At 44.7% G+C, this 21,236-nt stretch overlaps 1 protein-coding gene and 1 non-coding gene across 3 annotated transcripts in view; one reads left to right on the forward strand and one right to left on the reverse strand.

Annotated features, from left to right (window-relative positions):
* LOC136395720 (anaphase-promoting complex subunit 5) overlaps positions 1 to 20,547 on the reverse strand; it is a 29,238-nt gene extending 8,691 nt beyond the window's left edge. Inside the window, exons 1-11 of one of the 2 annotated variants that reach the window (XM_066370956.1) lie at positions 20,184 to 20,547; positions 16,493 to 16,572; positions 15,934 to 16,043; positions 14,489 to 14,681; positions 9,160 to 9,226; positions 8,283 to 8,384; positions 6,620 to 6,810; positions 4,749 to 4,830; positions 3,258 to 3,347; positions 1,642 to 1,823; positions 439 to 574 (exon numbers count right to left, since the gene is read on the reverse strand). In XM_066370956.1, the coding sequence (XP_066227053.1) occupies positions 439 to 574; positions 1,642 to 1,823; positions 3,258 to 3,347; positions 4,749 to 4,830; positions 6,620 to 6,810; positions 8,283 to 8,384; positions 9,160 to 9,226; positions 14,489 to 14,681; positions 15,934 to 16,043; positions 16,493 to 16,572; positions 20,184 to 20,390 (1,440 nt within the window). In that variant the 5' untranslated portion in view covers positions 20,391 to 20,547. The remainder of the gene's footprint in view (positions 1 to 438; positions 575 to 1,641; positions 1,824 to 3,257; positions 3,348 to 4,748; positions 4,831 to 6,619; positions 6,811 to 8,282; positions 8,385 to 9,159; positions 9,227 to 14,488; positions 14,682 to 15,933; positions 16,044 to 16,492; positions 16,573 to 20,183) is intronic. The other variant, XM_066370955.1, reaches the window with a different exon arrangement.
* On the forward strand, positions 9,485 to 9,592 carry LOC136396493 (U6 spliceosomal RNA). Its single transcript, XR_010749779.1, has one exon. It is a non-coding gene; the product is annotated as a U6 spliceosomal RNA (small nuclear RNA).
* Positions 20,548 to 21,236: the final 689 nt, after the last annotated feature.

A 21,236-nucleotide genomic window follows, 5' to 3' on the forward strand; every position in this document is an offset into this window, starting at 1 on the left:
GTGTTGTCCTGGAGGACAGCTGTAATTGGCTCCAGCCACCCGCAACCATGAACATGAGCAGTAGAAAATGGATTGTAATACATGAGAATGTTTTATATTTTTGTTATTTTTTTTATTAAAGATTTGTCTGCGAGCCAGATGCAGCCATCAAAAGAGCCACATCTGGCTTGCGAGCCATAGGTTCCCAACCCCTGGTCTATATAGAAGCTCAGAGAGACCACAAGTGAACTTTCATTTGAAGTGGAAACTACGTCGAATTATAATAAAAGAGTATTAATCTTTTTTTCTTAGAGAGAGAGAGAGAGTGAGTTAGGGAAGGGGGTGGAAGAGGGTAAGAAGCATTAATCTAGTTGCTTTCAGTTTAGCTGTGCACTGACTGGTTCTCCTACGTGCCTGACTGGCATCGGACCTCAGGCTTCAAGCTGGCCACCAGCCTACCTGTTCGGCGTGCAGCTCAGCAAGGTGGCAGAGTGCAACCGCAAACGACTCTGTGTTGTTCTGCTGCACGCCCCCGTTCACCGACTCCAGGCTGTTCATGCTCAGCAGCATCTGGGCTTGCTGTAGCGCCATGGTGCTGGGGAGGGGACAGACAGGGACCCCCGTCAGTCAAGGGACCCGGGCTGCCCTCCTCCACACCCCACACTCATCATGAGTGCAAATGGAGGGAAGTTAAGCTGCGCTGCAGGCTCTGGCTTTGCCGAGCAGCCGTCCGGCCCTCAGGAGTAGGACAGCAGGAAGGCACCCGGATGTGCAGCCCTAGAGCTGATGGCAGAGCGGGGAGCTCCGAGCTCCAAACTCCCGCATCGCCTCTAGTTTTCCCTGTGGTCACGGTGTCTTCATTCATTTTCATGGCAAATTCAGACCCGATGCCATCCTGGCACCAGCTGCACTGGCCAATGTCTGCAGCTGTTCCCACCACATCATGCCAAAAAAATTATCTCAAGTACAAAAACAAGACTGGCCAAGCAGGCACTTTCTTTCATTACTGAATTCCTAAAAATAACAGATTGTTCAGGTGAGAAGTGAGGTAGTGACAGGGCTCCAGGATTGGAAATCTGGTTCAGAAGTGTACTTCCAAGCTAAGGAGGCTAAATGGAAATTAAACACAAGGCTGGACAACATCCAGAGAACACACTGTGGTTAATAAGGAAGCACTTTCCTTTACATAATAACTTTGGGGTCCAGGGATGCTTAACTTGAGTGACCACAGCCCATGCCTCCTGCAGACAGGAGGAGGTGCTGCCTGTTTCAGAGTGCAAGGGCACTGTGCTTGGAATCAGAGGACCTGGGTTTGAGTCCTGGTCTGTCACTTTTTATTATTAACTGCACTTGTTACTTGGGCAGATCAGACAGATGTGTGAACTTTGATTTACGCATCTGAGAATGGAAATCACCCACAGAACAGCTGGAAGGAGTGACTAAGGAACAAATATGGGCAAAGACTTAGTAAAGTCTGTGCCAAGCACAAAATGTTTGGAAACTATATATAAAGCACTCTTTAATTCCCTGCATAAACAACTTCCATCAAAGGGGAAGAGACTTGTCTGCTTGGCCTTTCACGGAACCAGTCTGCTAGCCTCTGTCCTTCTCTCTAAAAGGATCCACGGCGCCACGGCCCAGACCGTCTGCCCGAAGACTCACCTGCGGCCGTACAGCCTCCAGATGGCCGTTTTCTGTGCAATGCTGATGTCAATGAGCTCCAACAGGCTGTGTTTCCAATGCAGGAGGTCGGAGTCCTTCAGGGCATCCATCAGTTTGTTTGCCCTCTTCCCAGCAAAAGCCCTCTGCTGAACAAGGGACTGGATCCCCAGGGAGGCCAGGTACTAAGGGGACAGACACACCCACAACCCCAGGGAGAGATTATATGAGTGAGTTTGTTTTGCTCTTCAGAATTTGGGCATATATTTCCCATTTCGGCACACGTATAGCGACAGCACTAGTCAAAAGGAAAGTGTCTACAGCCAGGCCCTGCCCCGTATGTGATATGTTCCTGAAAAACTGGGGCTGAAGAGAAGCTGCTGGACACTGAGAAGAGCCAGGGCACTGACACGAAATGGACCTGTGCTTCAACACCACCTCTGCCCCTCAATGTGACCTGGTGCCAGTCACTCAGTTTCTTAGCCAAGCCTCAGCTTCCCGGTCTGTAAAATGGGCACCAAACCTAAGATAGAGAATTGTTGTGAGGATTAAAATGAGATAATAGGTCAAACTGTACTGGGCATATTACGCAGCAGGAGATGAAAAAAGGGTGCCTATTATGAATCTGATTTCTTTTCAATAACTTCTGGTAGTACAATTTCCAAGCAAGAAAGCTTCAACTAAAAAAAAAACAATGACCATAAAAACAGCTTAATTCCATAACAAAAATTGTACTTGGAAGTCTATGATTTATTTTAAGGAGACACTTATTTTTTGTCATTATAATCAATTCCATACATGTAACTTTCCTTTCCCAGAAATGAGTCAAGTAGACAACTGACAGATTTGAAAAGCATATACTTTAAATTATTACACATGATTACTTCCAATTTTCCTGGAATTGGTTGCTGCAAACTTTATGAGACAGATGCTGAAGCAGTCCCACAGCCCACAGTTTTTGAGACGGAATAGGGCTCTCTGTGCAACAACAGTAATCCAGACTCTCACAGCCATTGCTATGTGTGGAGACTATGCCCTTTCAGTGGCCCTCAGTACTGGTCACTGAAGACTATAATTCAGGTCCTTCCCTGAAATTCGAAATGAGAAAGGACAAATCTGTCTATCAGGTTTACTGGTTCCTGGCTTTGTTTATCATTAAAAACAAGTATCAGCAAACTTGCTTTCAAAAGGGCCAGATAGTAAATAATTTAGGTTTTGCAGGCCACATTTGGTGTTTGTTACATATTCTTCTCTGTTGTTTTTACCCTCAACTATTTAAAAATGTGAAACCCATTCCTAGCCTGAGGGCCATACATCAGCACGCATAGAGCCAGATTTGGCCCGAGGGCTGTAGTGCTCGCCAATCCCCGGTTTAAAAATAAGCCTGTACTGAAATTTTTGTAGATTAATATGTGGAAGTTAATATGGATCAATAAACTAAAAACAGTCTCATCAAATTGATAAATGGAACTTTCACAGCTGTCAGGAGAAGAAAGGGCGTAGGGACAGACCTATCAAACAGAATTTAGTGGTTTAATGAATAATTAAGGTCACAGGAAACCACCAAGAATGAACCCACACCATTTATTTAACCAATCTCACAGAAAGAGGATCCTTACCGGTAACCCAAAATGAACTGCTTTCTTCACGGAATGCACCAGCAAAACGGAGCTATCGGATCTCTTCTGTCCCAGCACGTAAAGCCAGCTCTGGTGAGAGAAATCATCCAACTGTGTCCTAACAACCACAATAACTAATGTTCTGTTGAAACATCGCACAGTTGTGAGAATTAACAAGGGATAAGATAAATCCTCTAACAGACTCTCTCATGAAGCATGAAACTAAATGAGGCTCGTCACACACGTGAAAACTGTCAGGTATGCCACTGATCTTCTTTCCTGGATAGCAGTGAGTGGACAGTGTTCCAGAAAAAAAACATGAAGCCCCCACATGGCCTTTAATTGAGAGTGGGATTCTCAGGCGATGGTTAAATAAATTCTGTGTTCTACTTGTGCTTGGTGATTATGCTTTTATAGCATAACATCCAGTTACAAGGTATTGCATTCACCTTTTAGTTCGTGCCAGTGTTTAATGTGGTAGTTTTGCGTGGCAAACTGCATTAAAAATTTTTTATTTTTTCTTAACTTAAATGAGAAGAGGGGAGATAGAGAAACAGACTCCTGCACGTGCCCTGGCAGGGATTAACCCAACAACCTCCTTCTGAGGCCGGCCGATGTTCTGCCTATCTGGGGCCATGCTCACAACTGAGCTAGTTTTAGCACCTAAGGCAGAGGCTCCATGGAGCCATTCTCAGTGCCCGGGGCCAATGTGCTTGAACCAATCAAGCCATAGCTGTAAGAAGGTAAGAGAGAGAGAGAGAGAGAGAAGGGAGGAAGAGGAGGGGGGATGGGGAGAGGGAGGAGAAGGGACGGAGAAGCAGATGGTTGCTTCTCCTGTGTGCCTGACCAGAAATTGAACCGGGGACTTCCACACACCGGGTCGACACTCTACCACTGAGCCAACAGGCCAGGGACACATTAAAATTTATGGATAAGAAATACCGCCAAAGCCAAACAGGTGTCATGAATTAAGAAAGATAAACAAATATAGTCTATGGCAGGGGTCCCCAAACTTTTTACACAGGGGGCCAGTTCACTGTCCCTCATACCGTTGGAGGGCCGGACTATAAAAAAAACTATGAACAAATCCCTATGCACACTGCACATATCTTATTTTAAAGTAAAAAAACAAAACGGGAACAAATACAATATTTAAAATAAAGAACAAGTAAATTTAAATCAACAAACTGACCAGTATTTCAATGGGAACTATGCATCCTCTCACTGACCACCAATGAAAGAGGTGCCCCTTCAGGAAGTGCGGTGGGGGCGGATAAATGGCCTCAGGGAGCCGCATGCGGCCCGCGGGCCGTAGTTTGGGGACCCCTGGTCTATGGTCTGCCTTTCCTCAATTATGATGATGACCTAACTAATTTTCTGTCACTGCTAAGGACCTTTGCTCCGACTACAAAACAACTCGATTCAAATGGGGCCTTTCAAAGGCCAACTCAACCCACAGGCAGAACTCCCAAGACAGGAGGGTGGCCTTACCAGGCAGTGCTGGAGACACACGTGATCGTTGGACTCCTGGGCAATCCTGATTGCCTCCTGCAGGGCGAGCTCTGCCTGTTGACTAGTGACAGACTGAACATTACTATCTCATAACAATCACAAACATGCACAAGCAATGGCAGCAGGAAGTCATCTGTACAGTAATTCATCCAAGAGCAGGCCTCTGGGTTGGAAACTGTCACTATGGGCTTATCTATCTCTCAGAGTCACTCCCATGCCCCAGCAGCAAGAAATATTCACAGTGGAGGTACAGAACCTACCCCCTTGAAAGTGGATTTCTACTAAAAGGGGCATCAAGGATTAGCTTTCTTGATCTCAGTTCTTAAGAGTTTCATTTTAGCTGTCCGTGGCTGATAAAAGGGGCACAAAGAGAATATAATATTTTACTTTTTACTGCATTCCTTTCTAAATTATTTTCCATGGTTTTTTTTTATTTTTCTTTTCCTTTTTTTTTTTTTTTTACTATAGCATTTGATACGTTTTCAAAACTAGTTTTAGAGAGTATTTTGAGCCTGGTCAGATGCCTCAGTGGTTAAAGCGTTGTCCCTAACATGGCATTGAATGCCTCCAACGGAGTGCCCCCCCCCCCCCCCCCCCCCCACTGCAGACTATGTCCCTTTTAAAATGCAACACCAGAAGTTAACAGAAGTCTAGGGTGTTGCCTGGCCCATACAGCAAGGGGTAGAGCTCTCAATTCTTGAACTCTGGACATTGTTTCCATTAATACACTCTAGAGCAGGGGTCTCAAACTCGCGGCCCGCGGGCCGTTTTGTGTAGCCCGCAGACTAATCCACGAAGTTCAAAATATTTTGGATAAAATTAAGTAAGCCTAGGGGCCTACTTGTACTTTTCATTTCTCTAGCATCCTAGCTAGATATTAGCTTAGTTAACAGCAGTTGTGATGCGAACTACAGTTTCTGGTCGTTTTGTGACACTGAGTAAACTGCATGTACGATTGTGCTTGTTGTACTGATTTTTTTTTGTTTTCAACTGCAGTGAGAAAAGTGTTGCGTAACAGTTGCCTTTTGTAGACCTAGTGCGGCCTGCCAAACGGCTGTGATCTTGCTCTGCGGCCCACATGCTGAGTTGAGTTTGAGACCCCTGCTCTAGAGCCTCTATTCAAAGATGCCTGAAGCAGAATCCACATTTCTTTCAAATGGGAAAAAGCTGAGCCACAGGGGGTTTGGAGCCACTTTCAGTAAGTCATCTCCTATCTTTAACCATAATTCACCATATTTCATTGTTTCCAAAATAGCCTCCAAGTTTTGAAGGATTTTATCTACTTAGCTCTGTTTACTAAATAACTGATCCATTTTCCTATTTTTATTCATCAAAGTCACAGGCATATTTTAGCAACGACAAAAGCCAAGCGTCACCTCACTGCGCTGCCTGAACCCCACCCAGAAGCACACACATGTGACTTCCAACAAGCCAGAGCAGGAAAGGCACCGCTTCCTTTTGGCTTTCTGAAATACTGAAAATAGCTTTTGTGTATCCCCATTATTACCTCCAAAAAATCCTTTTGGGCATTTCTGGCCTAATGACCTAATTTTCTTTTAATTCAATGGCTGTTGTTCTTAGAAGTAATGAAAGAAAGAGGCCACTGTACTGAGACAGCAATGTTAATCAGTGACGCCAGGGGCAGCCTGTTTCAGGAGAATGTTTTCATTACCTTCTGTCCAGTGAAAGAGCTTCCCTTTTGGAAGCTGCTGACAAGTCAGATAGTCGGCTTCCTTTCTTTCTTTTCTTCTCCTTCTTTTAAATACAGTATTAAAAAAAGAAAGCACCTAAATGAACGTCTGAGAGTTAACATCTTCAATTTTGGCCAGGATAAAAATCTGTGAACTTACTAGTGTCCAAAGCGGCAGTGCAGGGCGGCCAGATTCAGAGCGGCATATCTCAGGCTCCGGCCGTAGCCCTCTTCCCCGTTACTCTTGCTTTCTGCTCCAGTAAGAATCAGGCGGTCGAAATAATGCAGGAGGCTGTGTGTAGAACTGAAAACATCCTGGACCCGGAGGTTGTTCAAGTAGCTGAGGTAATGCTATGAGAAATAATCCACAAATTGAAAATATTCTTCTTCCTCTTGTACAAGACTAATAATGCAGAGTTCCGCTGGCTGCAAACACCCAGGTATCCCCTTCCCTTCTGACAAGATGGTCATAGTTTAGGTTCATCTTTTCCCCACACACAGAATAACATTGGTTCAAGATACACTGATTTCTCCCCAGGGGGAGCTCCCAAATGAAAAATGAAGAGTTCTACTAATGCTTGTGTCAGCGTTTTATCCTAAATATATATCTACTGTGTTACTAGTTATATTAGGACCCATGTGAGGGTTGAGGGGGGAACTCACTTTGCTCAGGTGTTTTAAAAGTTTACTGAGGCCCTGGCCTGTTGGCTCAGTGGTAGAGCATTGGCCTGGCATGTGGATGTCCTGGGTTCAATTCCTGGTTAGGGCACACAGGAAAAGCACCCATCTGCTTCTCCATCCCTCCCCCCTTTTGTTTCTCTCTCTCTCTCTCTTCCCCTCTGTAGCCATGGCTCAATTGGAGCGAGTTGGTCCTGGGCACTGAGGATGCGTCCATGGCCTCTACCCCAGGTGCTAAGAAGAGCTTGGTTGCTAAGCAACAGAGCAATGTCCCAAATGGGCAGAGCATCGCCCCCTAGTGGGCTTTTTGGGTGGATCCTGTCTGGGGCACATGTGGAATTTGTTTCTGCCTCCCCTTCTCTCACTGAATAAAAAAAAATTATTTTTTATTGAGTTAATTATTTTCTATTTTGAAAATATTTTCATTTTGTTGGTTTACTGAATTAAACTTCCTTCCAAACAGGCAAATCCCAGTTACTAGAAAACAAAACGAATACCTTTCTATATGTGGATAAAGTCAGATGTCAAATCCAGGTTTCAGGTAAAAATCCATTAAGAAATGGTGTAATTAAAAAAATAATAATAAAATAAAAATACCTCATACTGACAAAAGTAGAGTAAGGAATGAATTTTTAGGTCCCCAATTTTTAAAAAACTCAGTCTACACTATCATCTCTTGATAATTCACAACATTAGAGAGATGATGAATGAAAAAGGACATCATTAGATTGAAGAAATCCCTGCTGGCCAGGGGTGGTGAGTAGGAGGAACAGCTTCGCAAACTAGGCTGGGCTGTTTACTTGCCAGCAACACGATTTCTAAGAACCTGGGCCAATGGATGGTACTCATTTGTGTGGCTACTCAATATTAAGAATAGCCTTATCATTTCTTTCCTTTTTTTGTTTTAAGATTTTATTTATTCATTTTAGGCTGGAGAGAGAATTAGAGAGAGAGAGAGAGAGACCGGGGTGTGGGGGGGAGCAGGAAGCATCAACTGCCATATGTGCCTTGACCAGGGAAGCCCAGGGTTTCAAACCAACGACCTCAGCGTTCTAGGTTGATGCTTTACCCACTGCACCACCACAGGTCAAGCTGAGCCTTGTCATTTCTTTTCAAGTCAGCAACAAATTCTAGAAAAGACTCACCGCTTCAGCAAAATCAGGATTAAATTTCAACAAGTTGTTCAATTCCTTCTGCAAAGAAGCTGGAGTGAGGGCTTTAGTCTCGTCATTCTTTAACAAGGCAGCCTGAAATGGCAACATGACAGCTCGGGAGGAAGGAATGGCCGGTAAACACATGGACATGTCATAGTAAACAGCATCAGCTGGTTCCACATTCTTTCCCACAGCTACTCTGTCCTCCTGACCACACAGAACACAGTTCCCTCTTCCTGAAGCAGTAAGCCTCCCATCACCACTCCCCGTCCACACTCTCCTCCCATACAAACTCCCGTTCCTCCTTCTAGCCCCAGTATAGACCTTAGCCACCTGCTTCTAGCACCTTCCAGACTAGATAAGGTCCTATAAGCCCCCCTGTAGTAACATTTCCTGTAGTCCCTATCGGGCTACATTAAAAGTGCCAGCCTGACCTTACTTCAGACTATAAGCACTGCACAGGGCCTTAGGCACCCAGCTGCTCCTGCTTAACTGTTCCACATGGGTGGTAGCAGGCAACCAGGATCTAACATATGCAAGAAACTAGTTTCAAATTAAATATTAGTCCTTAACTGGGTTATAGATACTTCACTTCAATTCTACCTGGAGATCTTTCTAAATCACATGTTTTGGGCTGTGTTAGTCACATACCATTATTAAATGAACTTGCTTTATTGTTTTAATAGATCACTCACAAAGTAGGAAGTAACATGTAACTACATTTTCATTGTTAGTGGGGAAAAAAGAGGACCAAAAGCAAAGAATAATGCTATAATCAATAAACCTACTAACATAACAGGCATATGCCATGACACAGTGTGTCACAGGGTTTTTAGTAAGTTCATGATAAGTTATAGAATTAACATACCTGTTGAGAAAGAAAAAACTCTGCCTGTTTTTGGGACAGAGGCCCACTGCAAGATACCTCTTCTTCTCTAAAAAACATAAAACAAAAATTATAGAGAAATACATACAATATACCATAGCAAAAATGGTAATGCTTACAAAGTCAAATAGATTTTTTCTCAGAAGAGTTCAAAAATTTACAATTAATTCTCTTCTCTCAAGAACACAAAAGACATACTTAGCAACTAATGTTGAATGACCTGGCAAAGTTCAGACAGTATAATTGTGCACACATATAGACCTAAATTCTACATAGCTCTCAGCAAATCTTTCTACAACATAAATCTGTGCTCACTTCAGCAGCACATATACTAAAATTGGAACAATACAGAGCAGTTTAGCATAGACCCCTGCACAAGGATGATATGCAAACTTGTGAAGCATTCTATATTTAAAAAAAAGAAAAAGAAGAAAGAAAATAAAATATAATCTGTTGTGCCCTCCCTGATTTAAAGTCCTTCGGTGGTATCCTATCACCTTCCAAAATACAGTCCACAATGCTTAGCAGGGCAGGTGTAGTGCCTCATGGGTGGTGCTAGTCCCTGCCTCTCTCCTTTGCCTTCTCGTTCTCACCCACACCAGGCCTCCCAGTCCAGGGTTCCAGAGCCAGGAAGAGAAGTCTCCATAACTTCTGGCTGTGAGAACTTCAACAGCATGAGAAAGGACACAGAAATCATAAAAGAGACCCAGTCAGAAGTGAAGGCTACACTAACTGAAAGGAAGAATAATTTATAGGGAATTGACAGCAGAATAGATGAAGATGAGAATCAAATCAGTGATATGGAAGATAAGGAAGCAAATAATACCTACTCAGAACAGCAAAAAGAAAAGAATCCAAAGATATGAAAATAATGTAAAGAGTCTCTGGGACAACTTCAAGGGCACCAACATTCGCATCATGGGGGTGCTGGAAGGAGAAGAGAGAGAACAAGAAGTCGAAAACCTATTTGAAAAAATGACAGAAAACTTCCCTAACCTGCTGAAGGAAACAGACATACAAGGCCAGGAGGCACAAAGTCCCAAACAAGACGAACCCAAAGAGGCCCACACCAAGACACATCATAATTAAAATACAAAAGGTTAAAGACTAAGAGAAATCTTAGAAGAAACAAGAGAAAAGCAGTTAGCTACAAGGGAGCTCCCATAAGACTGTCAGCTGCCCTGGCCAGTTGGCTCAGCAGTAAAGCGTTGGCCCGGTGTGTGAAAACTCTGGATTCGATTCCTGGTCAGGGCACATAGGAGAAGCAACCATCTGCTTCTCTACTCCACCCCCTTCTCTCTCTTTCTCTCTCCTCCATTTCTGAAGCCATGGCTCGATTGGCTCAAGCAAGTTGGCCCCAGGCACTGAGGATGGCTCCATGGCCTCACCTCAGGTGCTGAAATAGCTCAGTTGCTGAACAATGGAGCAGTAGCCCCAGATGGGCAGAGCATCACCCTATAGGGGGGGCTTGCTGGGTGGATCCCAGTTGGGGTGGCTGCGTGAGTCTGTCTCTCTACCTCCCCATCTCTCACTTAATTAAAAAAAAAAAAAAAGATTGTCAGCTGATTTCTCAGCAGAAACTTTCAAGCCAGAAGGGAGTGGCAATAAATATTCAAAGTGATGAAAAGCAAGGACCTACAACCAAGATTACTGTACCCAGCAAAATGATCACTTAGAATCAAAGGATATATAGAGTTTTCAAGACAAGAAAAAGCTAGAGGCTCAGTGGTAGAGCGTCGGCCTGGCGTGTGGAAGTCCCAGGTTCGATTCCCGGCTAGGGTACACAGGAGAGGCGCCCATCTGCTTCTCCACCCTTCCCCCTCTCCTTCCTCTCTGTCTCTCTCTTCCCCTCCCGCAGCCGAGGCTCCATTGGAGCAAAAGATGGCCCGGGCGCTGGGGACGGCTCCTTGGCCTCTGCCCCAGACACTAGAGTGGTTCTGGTTGCGACAGAGCGACACCCCGGATGGGCAGAGCATCGCCCCCTGGTGGGCGTGCCGGGTGGATCCTGGTCGGGCGCATGCGGGAGTCTGTCTGATTGCCTCCCCGTTTCCAGCTTCAGAAAAATACAAAAAAAAAAAAAAAAAGAAAAGAAAAAGCTAGAGGACCACACCACCACCAAATCAAGAATTACATAAAATGTTAAAGGGTCTTCGTTAAGAAGAAGGAAAAAGATAAATAATATGAACAATCATATGGCAATAAACACATATTTATCAACAGATGAATTTAAAAAATAAAAGAAGCAGAACAGAAACAAACTCATAGACACAGAAAACATTTTGACAGTTGCCAGATGGGAAGGGCAACTTCCCCCCAGATGGGAGTCCTGGGTTCAATTCCCAGCCAGGGCACACAGGAGAGGCGCCCATCTGCTTCTCCACCCCTCCCCCTCTCCTTCCTCTCTGTTTCTCTCTTCCCCTCCCGCAGCCAAGGCTCCATTGGAGCAAAGTTGGCCCAGGTGCTGAGGATGGCTCTATGGCCTCTGCCTCAGGCGCTAGAATGGCTCTGGTTGCAAGGGAGCAATGCCCCAGATGGGCAGAGCATCGCCCCCTGGTGGGCATGCTGGGTGGATCCCGGTCGGGCGCATGTCTGTCTGACTGCCTCCCTGTTTCCAACTTCAGAAAAATAAAAAACAAAATAAAATTAAAAAAAAAAAAGAAAGAAACCTCTCATATCTCTCAAAGAAGCACTAGTGTTCCATAGAAACCATTTTGGGAAGAGATGCTCTAATATTCTCTTGATTTTATTTCTGATAAATATTACCTAACAATCCCCAAGGTGGTGTATCAGCTTCAGCAAATACTGGAGCTGCCAAGAACCAGCCCTGACCCAGGTCTAACAGAGATCAGTGACACAATAGTGACCTAGAAGGAAATGGAAAAAAATTTCACAGGCCAACCTCTCAAATGAAAAACAGTTAAGTGTCTGGGCAGTAAGCCCTTTACTCTTAACGTATCGCTTAAACAAAATAAGCCCAAGGTTTGAAATAAATATGGCTGTACACAAAAAGGCTTAGAGACAGATGAGAATCTGTATGAAACTGGACACAGCACTACTGGTCACACCCACCTCTAGAGTCCATGACATTCAGTAGTACCAAATGCTTTATGTACTTAAACCCATTCCCCCCAAAAAGATTTAGGATAGCTTATAATAAAGGACAGGGGAGCAATAAGGCTGATAAAATATGAGAAAATCAGAATCATGCAGAGTAACATTGCTACAAGTGAAGACAAATTGAGTTATTACAAATGCAGATCACATTCGGCTCTGGCTTCTGTGCTGGCAACCCTGGCCGACATGTGCAAGTTTGAGAAGAGCAGGTAAAAATTCGCTGGCCCAAACCATCCTTTAGTGAACCCGCCTTTGCTTCCTCAGGACCTCACAGGGGAAAGTAGGAAGTAAAAAGCCATAGACATTTAGGCCCTGGCTGATTGGCTCAGTGGTAGAGTGCTGGCCCGGCACGTGAAAGTCCTGGGTTCGATTCCCAGCCAGGGAACACAGAAGCACCCATCTGCTTCTCCACCCTTCCTCCTTTCCTTTCTCTCTATCTCTCTCTTCCCCTCCCGCAGCCAAGGCTCCACTGGAGCAGTCTGGCTGGGCGCTGAGGATGGCTCCATGGCCTCTGTCTCAGGCGCTACAATGGCTGTGGTTGCAGCAGAGCAATGCCCCAGATGGGCAGAGCATAGCCCCCTGGTGGGCGTGCCGGGTGGATCCCGGTCAAGCACATGCGGGAGTCTGTCTGACTGCCTCCCCACTTCTAACTTCAGAAAAATTAAAAAAAAAAAAAAAAAAAAAAAAAAAAAAAGAAGCCATAGAGGCATTCAACTTAGGAAAAGGGCTACCCATTTAGCAAAAGGGCTCACGTATACCTTGTTTATGAATACGGTTATCAGCTGAGACAGAATTTTAGACTTACTAGTGCTATAAATCAAGTGCACTTAACCTGGGTCCAGGATGGGCTTGAAGGAATCCATAAAGCTTGTAAAACTGCATGCAAAGTCTGTAAGAATGTCCATTTTAAAAAATTTTATTTATTTATTTTAGAGAAGAGAGGGAGAGAGAGAGAGAAAGGGGGTGGCGTCTGAAGGGATGCAAACGCAGAGGAAACAGACATAAACAAACATGCAAATAAATGTAAAACGTTACTTAGTTCTGAGAGCACCGAAGGAAATAGAGAAGCAGGAGGTATCTGGGGTGGAGGTACCTGAGACACGTGGCCAGGGAAGGCCTGTGTGAGGACACCGGGGTGGGACCTGAAAGGTGAAAGGGAAAAGCGACTGAGAAGCCGGGGAAGAGCATACCAGGCAACATGAGGCAGAAAGCAGTGTGGGTAGTCCAGAAACTGGGAGCAAGCTGGGGCGGTCAGGCGGCCACAAGAGGAGGGCGGGGAAGGAGGAGGGAGGGAGGGTGACAGGGCCAGGCCCCACATGCACTGGGGCCCTGGCAGGCCTGGAATTCCATCTAAACCCCAAGGCCAGTCAATGACGGTTTGGGGAAGAGGAGTGCCATGAAGTGCTTTGCATTCATAAAGATCCCTCCGATTGTAAGGAGATAAGAGCGGAGACAAGGAGACCGGTTAGGATGAGAGACCACAGGGGCGCAGGGGGCAGCAGAGAGAGGTGAACTAACTCCAGACACACTGTGGAGGAAGGATTGGCTGTCAGAGCGAGGACAGGGAGGGACCAGGGCCACTCCTGGCTTGAACCATGAGGCACGCAGTGCTACCCTGTCCCCAGTGCTTTCATTTCAGTAGGCACTCACTCCACAGATTCTCACTGAACTAATCAATTCTTATCTCACTCTGATGTAATGAACACTATGGTCAGGGTCCCAGCAAAAACAAAAGGCACATTCAAATGGGGTAAACTGAGAAGGGTTTAGTAACAGACCACTTGAAACATAGGGGCAGGGGACAGAGAAACCATGAGAGACAACAGTCCCTGAGGCTGGTAACACAGGGCCCTTCCACGCCAGGCCTGGGAAATCTTCCTAGTTACCCGGTGCAGAGAGAGAGCCACCCAATAGGAGCTGTGACCTTGCAGACAGCCCACCATGACCATGAAGGAAGGGAGCCAGTGACTCAATGGCCTGACCTCACCCTCCCTGGCCCTCCAGATAGCGCACAATGCCTCCTACCAGAAGTCAGAGGGCAGGGAGCCCAGTGACACAGCCTGTAGGGGTCAACTTCCCGGGTCTGAAGGGGCAGACAGGTAACAGCTAGTATGTGCACGCTGAATTAAAGGCTTCACCGTGCCTGTCACCATGCTATTTCGCAGGAAAGGGACCCCGTCAGAAAAACCCAAGATACCTTATAGACACGTCAAGTTCTTCTTTTTCCATTTTTCTTTCGCCCTCTTCTCTGCTAGTCAGCTCCATATCAGCATCCCCCACGGTCTTTTTCTCACCATTTTGGAAGTACTGTTGAAGGGCAGTGTACAGTTTAAACACTTGACTGAATGAAAGCTTACTGTAGGCCAAGATCATGTGACGCAGAAATAAACCTACAAAATAAGACACAGACAAGGTGAAGACATTAAACGAAATCAGGATACACCAATTTGATGACTATTTGTTGTGATTCTTCCTTCAAAAGAATCCAAGAGACACTTGAAGTTGCTATTCCCTCCGCCTAGACTGTCCTTCACCCACCCTTTACAAATCTGGTTTCTTATTTGGGGCTCAGTCCTCCCACCCCCACTCCACCATCCTTATCCACTCAATATATATTTTTTGTGGCTGTTACAACTATCTGAAATGATTTTATTTACTTTTTCCATTTGGCCTCGCCCTACCAGAATGCAATCTCCATAAAAAGGAGGTCCAGCCTGACTAGGTGGTAGTGCCATGGATAGAGTGTCAGAGTAGACTGTGAAGGACCCAGGTTTGAAACCCCGAGGTAGCTGGCTTGAGTGCAGGCTCATCAGCTTTAGCACGGGGTTGCTGGCTTCAGTGTGGAATCATAGACATGACCCCATGGTCGCTGGTGTGAACCCAAAGGTCGCTGGCTTGAGCAAGGGGTCACTCACTTGCTCTGCTGTAGCTCCCCGCCCCCCGTCAATGAGGCACATGTTAGAAAGCAATCAATGAACAACTAAGGTGCCACAACAAAGAAATGACGCTTCTTATCTCTCTCCCTTCCTGTCTGTCCCTATCTGTCCCTCTCTCTCTCTGTCTCTGTCACACACACACACACACACACACACACACACACGAAAAGGAGGTCCATGTCTATCTTATAAGTTCAGATCCTGGCACATAAGAGAGATAGCAATAAATAATTGATGTTGAAAAACAAAAACTACCATGAAAAAAAGCCAGGTGGATGGAGCATGGATAGAAAGCTAAGAGAAAAACATCATGTATGCCCTCACCTTATAAACTAGGGCACTCATACATTCTTACTTAACTTCTCTTCATAGAAGTTTAGTTGGTAACCCTGACTTAGAGTTGTGAAACGCAGACAAGTGGTCCAGAGGACTATGGGAAAGAGTTGAGAAATCTTAAAAGCACACCCCGTCCCACACCCCCGACCAGGCTAATACTTTGACTATTATAGACAAAACAGAATATGCTTTTCCACAAGACAATTATTTAAACACAGATCAAAATGGCAAGGCAACAAACACAAACTAACACACGTGCTACATCCACACTGGCTTTGCTCAGACACTGCAGAGCAATGATAGATGTGGTTGAGAAAGCCGCTCACATCAATGAACACATTCCCTGCTCTCCTCGGAACTCCATACCTACCTACTACACTTGTTTTGTGGACATCTGGTTCAGTTCCAGAAAAAGAATCTGACAGGTCATCAAAAAATTGTTCCATATCCTTCAATTCGCCTTCAGCCATCAGTTTGATTCTGAATGAGAAAATCAAGGTGCGTTTTTTAGGTAGGTCCTTTGAACAGCTTCCCATGTTTTGTATTTATCTGAAATCATCTAGTTTAAAAGCAATCCAGGGTTTCAGATAAAATGGTGGTATATAAAACCAACTCGATAACCTAAAATGTCACTCTCATTTCCTGAAAAGTATCATTGCTGTTTTCTTGATCATAAAATTAATCAAAGTAACACATCATCCAATAAAAAGGGAATTCTCTGCAACAATTAAAAAGAAAGAAGTAGAGCCAGATAGAAAAATAAATTCTGAAACAGTACGTTTAATGTTAACCATTCTTCAAAAAAATTAAAAGTACTTAGGAAAACAACCTAAAATAATAAAAGATATATTTTGTAAAAGAATTAACATGTGCCTTTTTCATTTTCATCTACTTTGACATTTCTATACAGAGAAAAAAATTAAGTTTACCTGATCTGTACTGAATTTGCCAGCTGAGGACAAGATTCTTCAATTAACTTGTATAGTTTAGACAATGTAATATCTGGGCCCTGAGTAAAGAAGATATGGAAGTTACGAACACATTTTAAAGAGCTGGAGATATGATAAACAGCAGCAAACATTAATTCACATATCAATCCCTCTGCTTTTTTTATTATTATGACTGATTTGAGAGGGGGGAACATATATCTGTTCCTGTATGTGCCCTGAACAGGGATTGAACCGGCAACTTCTGCACTTCAGGATGACACTCGAACCAACCAAGCTATCCAGCCAAGGCTCAACCCCTATGCTTTAACAATTATTTCAAACATGAAATCTCAAGTCAGAACAGCGGGGGAGACTATTTAAAATGACAAAGTAATAAATACTGAAGTTTGCATAGCATTCTCAGTTAGTCAGTGGAATGGTTTTGTTTTTTTGTTTTTTTTTCTGAAGCTGGAAACGGGGAGAGACAGTCAGACAGACTCCCGCATGAGCCCGACCGGGATCCACCCGGCACGCCCACCAGGGGCGACGCTCTGCCCACCAGGGGGCGATGCTCTGCCCCTCTGGGGCGTCACTCTGCAGCGTCCAGAGCCACTCTAGCGCCTGGGGCAGAGGCCAAGGAGCCATCCCCAGCGCCCGGGCCATCTTTGCTCCAATGGAGCCTTGGCTGCGGGAGGGGAAGAGAGAGACAGAGAGGAAGGAGGGGGGTGGGGGTGGAGAAGCAAATGGGCGCTTCTCCTATGTGCCCTGGCCGGGAATCGAACCTGGGTCCCCCGCACACCAGGCCGACGCTCTACCGCTGAGCCAACCAGCCAGGGCCAGTGGAATGGTTTTAAAAGGGGGGAAAACAGTCTGATCAGGCAGTGGTGCAGTGGATAGAGCGTCGGACTGGGATGCAGAGGACCCAGGTTCGAGACCCCCGAGGTCGCCAGCTTGAGCGCGGGCTTATCTGGTTTGAGCAAAGCTCACCAGCTTGGACCCAAGGTCACTGGCTTGAGCAAGGGGTTACTCGGTCTGCTGAAGGCCCACGGTCAAGGCACATATAAGAAGCAATTGATGGACAACCAAGGTGTCGCAACGAAAACTGATGATTGATGCTTCTCATTCCTCTACGTTCCTGTCTGTCTGTCCCTATCTATCTATCTTCTCTCTGACTCTCTCTCTGTCTCTGTAAATAAATAAATAAATAAATGGGGGTGAAAACATAGAACCTGTAGTCCAAGGATGTACTGTTCCTTCTTCCTTAGTTTTTATAATTATGCAAAGTTGTAGCCTCCTGAGCCCTAGTTTCCTACATACATAAAATGGAGATAATAATAACCATTTCCCTTGTTTGTGGCAAAGATTAGGTAAGATCATGCAAAGTTCTCTGTGAACTGGAAAACACTATACAAACATAATAATGTTTTCATAAACATAATCTCCTTTGGTTCTTTCCCAAAACCTCATAAATTAGGTAGACATACTATGTGTCTAAGTCCATGTAAAGTACCTTTAGAGACAGAGAGTATGAAACCTCTTCTATCAAAACTATAATCTAGACCGGGCCAGGTTGCTCAGTTGGTTGGAGCATGGTCCTGATACACCAAGGTTGCAGGTTTGAGGCCTGGTCAGGGTAGACAAGAAATCAACCAAGGAATGCATAAATAAGTGGAACAACAAATCAGTGTTTCTCTCTCTCTCCCCTTTCCTCTCTTTCGCAAACAAAAAAAATTTTTTTTTTAAATGGAAGACTACAATCTAATTGAGATTTAAAACTAAACACTGAATCTTTTTTGGAGAGCAAGTTGACAGCATATATGCCAATTGTAGAGGTGGCTAGCCCAGCAATTCCATTTGAGGAAAAGTATGTCCAGCATGCATTGTTTGAAATTAACTAAACTGAAAAGAACCTGTAAGTCCATCAATAAAGAATTAACTTATAGTTAATCATAAATAAATTTATCTTAAATTAATTAAAATTGAGTTAAATTATTTCCCTTCTTACTGTGGAATACAATGCAGCTGTTTAAAAGAATGAGGTGGGTCTACATTCAAATGTGCTGACATGCAAAGAACTCTAAGACTTGCTCAGGGAAAGGAGAGCAAGCTGGGGAACAGAAGCAGCAATTGTGTAAAAAAAATTGTAAGCAAAATTAAAAGGATACATGTATACATACTAATAATCATATGCATCTACTTATCTTTATGCATATGCAAAAGGTCTAAGAATCATTCTGAACTGTTACTCAATAAATAGTTGAATAAATCAATCTTGACAGTAATAATCTCTGAGAGGAAAAAAATTTCACTCCATCAATTTCAGTATCCTTTGAAGTTTTTACACTAAATCTTTGTGTATTGAGTAGTTAAAAACTAATTTTGAAAGCCAAACAATAAGTAAAGGAAGTGGGGTCTGGTTGGAACATTACTAGACCAATTCTGCATACACTTTGATTAAAACTATCTAATAAACAATGGAGCACACTGATACTACTTGGCACAATTCTACTTGGAGTGCAAGGTGTTCAGAGATACCTAAAATCATGAATATAGTCATCGTTACTCAGAATAATTTAAACACCTTTGATAAAGCCCTGGACAGTTGGCCCAGTGGTAGAGCGTCCGCCTGGCGTGCAGGAGTCCCATGTTCGATTCCCGGCCAGGGAACACAGGAAAGTGCCCATCTGCTTCTCCACCCCTCCCCCTCTCCTTCCTCTCTGTCTCTCTCTTCTTCTACCGCAGCCAAGGCTCCATTGGAGCAAAGTTGGCCCAGGCGCTGAAGATGGCTCTGTGGCCTCTGCCTCAGGTGCTAAAATGGCTCTGATTGCAACAGAGCGACCTCCCAGATGGGCAGAGCATCGCCCCCTGGTGGGCGTGCCGGGTGGATACCGGTCGGGCGCATGCAAGAGTCTGTCTGACTGCCTCCCCTTTCCAACTTCAGAACAATACCAAAAAAAAAAAAGGAAAACACATTAAAATAAAAATAGCCAATACGGACTATTTACTGTGTGTCACACACTGCTAAGTACTTCCTTCCCGTGGATCTTCTAATTTAACCCAGCCATCCCATGACCTAGTTGCCATTATTATTCCCATTTTACAGAAACCTGAAACCCAAATAGGCTGGAGAACTTGCGCGAGTCCCACAACTTAGTAAGTGGTGGAGCTACAACCTGAATCTGCAAAATGAAATAAATCATGTAAAATGCTTGGCACACAGTAAGTGTTCAATCGATGTTCACTGTTAGTTTTATGTCATTATTTCTACTTATTAAGGTCCACGGAGTCCATATGATCCGTCTGTGTCTCACACGCTCAGGACTACGTGTAGTCAGCCCCATTCTACAGAAGACGGACGATCTAAAATAATAATAACTTCAGATCCATAATCAGATCCAAATAGCCCCGGTCACTCAGCTAACAAATACTGGAGGCATGGAGGCAAGATATGAACCTGCAAAAACATGCATATGAAGCGCCAGGCCCATCGTAAGTGCTCATTAAGTGTTATAGGTGGTGGGTTTTTTTTTTTTGTTTTTTTTTTTTTTTTAATTTTTTCCCCCCTGCGGTCCTCCAGGGCTAGAGAGTTATCTGATGGGCCCCGTACCCCCAGGCCCAGGTAAGTGGCCAGCAGAGAGCAGGTCCTCAGCAAAGGATTGCTGAAAGAGCGGGAGCCGGCGGGGCCCCTCACCTGCAGCAGGGGCAGGAGCAGCTGGTTGAGCCTCCGCCGCTCCATGAGACTGACAGCAGCCTCGCCCGTGCGGCCCATCTCGTTCAGCAGCACCAGCACCGCGACCTTATACGGCGTCACCCAGTCCTTGATGCCGAACACGTTGGCATGCACTACCCCATTGGTCATCATGGGGTTGAAGTAGAGGCTTTCGTGGACACTGGCCATAGTGCCCGGTGACTAAGGCCTGGACCACCCCCCGCTCCCGACGCCTCACACAACCGAGCTCCTCCTCAGCAACACTCCACTCGCACTGCCTCCCCCAGCCCGGGACGCATCCCAGGAAACAAGCTTCTTCGCGCTCGCTGCAGGGGGTTGGCCAATCAGAGCATCCAAATCAGTGCTACAGCCAGTCATAATGTCCCAGAATGCCGTTAGAGGGCGGGGACAAAGGCGGTGCACCTAAAAACCGAGTCCCTACAGAAACTCTTGCGGAAGAAGAACAGGTTCCGGGCGACTTTAACTTAGAACCAAGTGAAAGTTGGTCCACATTTGGGGGCTGCGACTGAACCGCCAGGGGGCTGCCTATTGTTCATCTAATTTGAAAACAAAATTGATTTTTAAAAACATTGTTAAAAAGCAACAAAATTAAATCTGCATCTTTAGTTTTTTAATTTGCATTTTTAAAATTTGTGTTTGATTCATTGTGTTAATATTTAAATTCAAAGTTTGGGATTTTCACTTACCTCTTTTAAGACGTGAATAAACATTTTTTCTCAGTATTCACAAATGCCATATGGATTCACCCATGTCAGGTTACAAGTGGCCTTGTATCCTTACTTGAAATAAGCTAGTACCTTGGTATGGTGAGTCAGTTTCCTTCCTAACAAACTACAAAATCCCTAGTCTGGCATTCATAGCCCTCCATGATGAATCTCTAGAGTCTAGACAATATTTTCAATCTGATTTTCCACAACTCCTGTTCCATTCATCGGTACCTCTCCCAAGCCACTTCTCTACAGCCTGAATTATATTAATAATGACTTGCCTTCCGTATACGGCCCTTGATAGGAA

The sequence above is a fragment of the Saccopteryx leptura genome, chromosome 2 (assembly GCF_036850995.1).
Source record: "Saccopteryx leptura isolate mSacLep1 chromosome 2, mSacLep1_pri_phased_curated, whole genome shotgun sequence".
Taxonomy (NCBI): Eukaryota; Metazoa; Chordata; class Mammalia; order Chiroptera; family Emballonuridae; genus Saccopteryx; species Saccopteryx leptura.